Source organism: Pelecanus crispus, chromosome 3, assembly GCF_030463565.1.
Source record: "Pelecanus crispus isolate bPelCri1 chromosome 3, bPelCri1.pri, whole genome shotgun sequence".
NCBI lineage: Eukaryota > Metazoa > Chordata > Aves > Pelecaniformes > Pelecanidae > Pelecanus > Pelecanus crispus.
The window spans coordinates 108,940,863-108,946,326 of record NC_134645.1 but is presented as its reverse complement, the minus strand read 5'-3'; the positions used below and the strand labels follow the sequence as shown (position 1 = coordinate 108,946,326).

At 51.8% G+C, this 5,464-nt stretch overlaps 1 protein-coding gene across 1 annotated transcript; it reads left to right on the top strand.

The window, feature by feature from the left end:
• The first annotated feature begins 1,478 nt into the window (after positions 1-1,478).
• Positions 1,479-3,251, top strand: KBTBD11 (kelch repeat and BTB domain containing 11). The gene has a single exon (XM_075708412.1). It carries the CDS (start codon positions 1,479-1,481, stop codon positions 3,249-3,251), a length of 1,773 nt encoding a protein of 590 aa, XP_075564527.1.
• The last annotated feature ends 2,213 nt before the right edge of the window (positions 3,252-5,464 follow it).

Here is a 5,464-nt window from a genome sequence, read left to right as displayed (position 1 = left end):
CTGTGGCAGGAGTTTCTAGACAATGTCAGCTACCAATTATGCTTTCATTAAAAAAACATCAAAAAGTTAGATTTTCCTAATATTAATTTAATAGGGTAAATAAATCATCCATGCTGAAAGGAAGTCACAAGGCGTATTTTACATAGAAATGAGTGTTCCTTGAGGACTGTGAAAAGCCTGCCAACGGGGATTTTAATGGAAATTAATAACCCCCTTAAAAATAGAATCAGAGCTGCAGATGCTTATTAAATGAAATTAAGTACATTTGGATAGTTTTCATGTGTCATTCATCCCAACTTAAACCGAGCCTGGGAAATTCATAAACAAACATGAGGCAAACAAACAGCACTTTGTTAAATTCTGAAAACTACATTTGTGAAATGAAGATAGACCTGGGTGGTGATTGTGCTGACAGGGACTAACCTACTTACAGTCGTGCCCTGTAGCCTGCCATTTGCCCAGAAGAAACTTCATGTTCTAATTATCTATTGTGATTTTTGCGCGCTTCTACTTTTTATTAGCAGGAGCCATAAATCTTTCAGACATGAACCAGTCCCCATGAAGTCTGATTTACGTCTTGCTAATGCATTACAGCTACATATACTGTTACATACATGTCAGATTGCTTTTGTCGTAAAAACAACAAAAAAATCCTTTGGTATGTTTTGTGAACAATTAGAATCTATTAGCATAGGTCTGGTCACTTTAGGATACTACAGCTATCCTGTTAAAGGAAACATAACTCTAATAGCCCCAAACTTCTGAGTCAACTGAGAATATATCGATTTTAAAACTGATCAACTTTTTACACTTTCTTTTGGACAGAGGGAATGCGTATGAGGAGCAGTGATATGAAGAAACCTTCGCGAAGGTCACGTAAAGGAAAACTTGGCTAGTGGGGAACCTCCTTCCGGAATAGACTGCAACCACTACCTTCCACTGAAATAGTTGCACAAAAGGTGAATAAATTGTGATAGTACTCCTCAGTATCTGCCTCTACAGGATGTTTTCCCTTATTGCCTAGCACAGCGTAGGGACCGCTTGCCGTGAAAGGACGCAGCGCCTGCAAACTGCTTAAAATTTGGCACAGTGACAGGAAGACCAGAACTGCTTTTCAGGGTGTTGGGGTGCGCTTCGGGGCGATTCCCACAGCAGAAAGGGGCTCGGGTTTTCGGGGGGTACGCCAGCGCAGTTAGCCCCGGGCAGCGGGAGGCGGCAGAGCCGCAGGACGCAGCCTGCGGGGACAGGAGAGGCGCGGGTTTGGCCCCGCAGCGCGGCGGCGGCCCCCGCTGCCCGGACGGTGGCTCCGAGCACTCAGCCGGGGAAGCGCGGGGCGGGGGGACGGCGGCAAGGGGGAGCGGGCCCGGCCGCGGGAAGCTGAGCGCTCTCCGGTCTCCCCGCAGGTGATGGCCGCCCCGCTGCGGCCCGCAGCCCTCCGCAGGGGCGCGGCGCGGCGCCGGCGCAGCTAGCGCGGCTCCATGGAGGGCAGCGGCGCGGCGGAGGAGGAGGAGAGCGGGGCCGGGCACCCCGCCCCGCCGCCGCCGCCGCCCCCGCCCACCCCGGCCGCGCCCTGCGGCTTCAGCTCCTCCCTCTGCTTCAGCGCCAGCGCTGCCGAGCCCCAGGCGCCCGCCGCCGGCGGCCGGGTGGTGGAGAGCCAGTGGGAGATCAACAACGCCGCCTGCCCGCCGGAGGAGGAGGAAGAGGAGGCGGTGGGGACGCGGCAGCGGCCGACGGAGGAGCCCGACCTGGTGATCGAGGTGTCGGGGCGCCGCATCCGGGCGCACAAGTCGGTGCTGGCGGCCAAGAGCGACTACTTTCGCGCCCGCGCCTCGCGGGACGTCCTGCGGGTGAAGGGGGTGAGCTACGGGGCGCTGCGGCTCCTCATCGACTACGTGTACACGGCCCGCATGGGCGAGGTGCGGCACGACAACCTGGCCGAGGTGGTGAGTGGCGCCCGCGTCCTCCAGATGCCTTGCGCCCTGCACTGTGCCGCCGAGGCCATGCGCGCCCAGCTCCGCCTCGACAACTGCTACCAGCTCCTCTGCCTGGCCAAGAAGCAGCGGCTGGCAGAGCTGCGGGAGGCCGCCTACCGCTTCATGAGCGACCACTACCTGGAGGTGCTGCGGGAGCCGGGCGTCTACGGCCGCCTCAGTGGCACCGAGCGGGACCTCATCCTGCAGCGGCGCATGGAGGCCGGCCGGCCCTGCTTGCTGGTGGCCGAGGTCAGCGATGCCTTTGAGCGGCCGGGTGGCGGCAGCCGGCCACAGAGCCGCGAGAGCAGCCGGCCGCAGAGCCCCTCCTCCGTGGTGTCGCTGGAGGAGAGCGGCTCCCTCATCCACTGCTACCAGGAGGCCAGCGGCGAGTGGAGGGTGCTGACGCGCCTGCCCGAGGAGGCCAACGCCAAGGGCTGCGCCATGTGCGTCCTCCACAACTACCTCTTCCTAGCAGGGGGCATCGTGACGGGGCCGGCGGGCAGCGAGCCCCGGGCCCGCCTCTCCGACAAGGTGTTCTGCTACAACCCCCTCACCGACACCTGGAGCCAGGTGCGGCCCCTGGCTCAGCCCCGCTCGCAGCTCAAGCTGCTGGCCCTGGATGGTTACCTCTATGCCGTGGGGGGTGAGTGCCTCTTCACCGTGGAGAGGTATGACCCGCGGGCTGACCGCTGGAGCCCCGTGGCACCCCTGCCCAAGGGTGCCTTCGCTGTGGCTCACGAGGCCACCACCTGCAACGGGGAGATCTATGTGTCGGGAGGCTCCCTCTTCTACCGCCTGCTCAAGTATGACCCCAAGCGTGACGAGTGGCAGGAGTGCCCTTACAACAGCAGCCGCCGGCGCTCTGCTGACATGGTGGCCTTCAAGAGCTTCATCTACCGCTTCGACGTGAGCAGCGGCCGCGGTGGGGAGCAGGGCCCAGGCGGCGGGACTGGCGGTGGCGTCGAAGTTTTCCGGTACAACACGGTGGCCAAGCGCTGGAGCCAGTGTGCCAGCCTGCGGCCCAGCAGCGGCCCCGTCCAGCCCTTCCGCTGCGCCCCCTTGGGCAACACCATCTACTGCGTCAACCGGACCGGCACCCTCCGCTTCAGCCTCGCCCAGGACGGCGAGGTGGAAGCGGATGGCGGGCTCAAGGGCACCTTCGACGGGGAGCTTCTTAAAGCTCCCTTGGATGCCAAGGGTGTCCTCCTACCCTTCGTGCTCACCCTGCCTGAGAGGCTGGACAAAGCGGGGGACCAGGAGGGCTCCCTCCCACTGTGAGGTGCCCAGCCTGGCTCTGGCTTCCTGAGTGGGGAGCTGGGTTGCAGCTGTGGGGGACTCACGAACTCCCCCCTACAGAGGGGACCCTCTCTGGCATGTCTGCATACAGAAGGGGCTCCGCCTTTCCTCCTCTCTGCTCCCAAGATGTTGAGCTGGAGCCACTTGGTTGTAACTCGGTTGTAATCGTGTTTGCTGTGCTTTGTGTGAAAAGCTGAGCACATGAAAGGAAAAGCTGCTATAAAGGATAATCTCTGGATTATGTTTGTGCCAATTCCTAATCTGAGAAAAACTTTTTTACACCTGGATTTCAAAAAAATTCCTGACAACAGTGTCGTAATGGGACGTTACTGTTAGCGTGGGTCGCGTGTTTACACGTAGTTGCAATCTGGGCTGGAGCCTTTTCTGCCATTTGTTTTCTTTCTCTCTGGGATGATACGGAGGGATAAACACTTCTGGCAACGTACATTAGCTGCATTTGTGTTTTATGTTAAACCAACTATTTCCTGTGTTAGAAAAGTATAGGAAGAACATCTCTATCACAGCCTTTCATTTCTGGTGCAATAGATGGTTTAAGGAAGACATGGCACTGTGTGGTCCCAGGAATTTCAACCACAAATGATTTAACAGATACCAGACTTAAAAGTTTTAAGTAACACAAATGTGTGCCACATGTTTGTATTTGGAATACAAAAAAAAAAAAAAAAAAAAAAAGAAGGCAAGTTACCTTTTTAAAATGTGGCATATTATAGCAGATGTGAAATGTTGATATGTTCTTTATTTGAAAAAGGCAATGGTTTCTGTATAAAAAGACGTCATTTTATTACCTTTTTTATCAGAGATTTTAAATTATAACAAAAATTAACTGAAGCTGTTCAGACTGCAACCGATTGACATGACCATGTATGCCACTAGAGTTGGGGGAAATATTTTGTACTTCAGCTGCTCTTTAATTAACTGCAGGTCAAGGAAAATTAATCTAAACCAAATGTAAATTCTTTGAAACTGACTGCAGACAGCTTAAATGTTTCACTGTATGTTAAGCATCCTGTGGCAAGAGGCTTTTCCAACTTAACGCAAGACCATCAAAGGAGGACATGGAAAATGGGAATGCGCTACACATGTTGATTGTATTGTGCACTAGCATGATGTTATTTCCCTATCTTTTGATTGAGAGACTGCTTTATTTATTTCGATCTAATGATTGCTGTAATCAATAAGTCCTTGTTAATTGCAGTACGTGCTGATAGCGTATGCTGTCGTTGGGATTCTGAACCGCCCGCGAGCGCTGTTTGTGGAGCAGCATATTAATGAGATGAAACCATACAAAGCTTCTTCCTGCCTGTGGAAAGTTGGAGCATACTTTTTGTCATGTTACTCAGAACTGGAAAAGTGTAAACCATCTACGCAGACGGACTATATTGAAAAGGGCACATGCATTTATTTTATACATTTTATATAAAAAATCAATAGGCAAGGCAAATGTTTTAGCTTTACAGTAAATCACTGAGAAACCTTTTCTGAAAAACAGAACCAGTGTTTTTGCTATTGGCAATTCAGCCTGGAACTGGCATGAACTGTGGAAGGGAATCGTTTATACTCAAAGCTCTAGTATAGATTCATATTTTAGAAAGACTTAGGGACCTTACATCAAAGAGAGCAGATCTTTTTATGTTTTATTAAGATGTTTCTGTTAAATAAGGACATTAGCATTCTTATGCGTTATTGCTAGTTCCAAAGGAAGGCAGCAGGCTCTGTCCTAAGAGACACCATCTTCACAAAAGAGAATACTGAAGTTTATACTTCTTTTCTTCACTTTCATGTTGTTGGGTTTTTTTTTTTCCTTTTCTCCATCTGCTTGCACAGGTTTTAATGCAGCTGATCTGATTAGCCATCCTGTAGAAAACAGCGGTCCAGTCCTAAAAGTTCTTAGCCAAGCGAGCCTATTCCCTAGTGAGCTAATTAAAGCATCACCCAGGTAGAAGCTGTAGGCCTGCAGAGTGTGATGCTTATCTTAGCCTCCGTACAGGTTGGTGCAGTGGAATTTAATACCACAGATGGCATATTCTTTAGCGATTCACAAAGAAATTTTTTTTCTTCACTGAATGATGGACTTAATTCTCAGACAGGAGTCCTTGGAAATGTTGACTCTAAATTAAATTACAGCATTGTAGCTTGAGCAGGAAAGAAAAATTATGTGTTTGCCTTCAGCATCA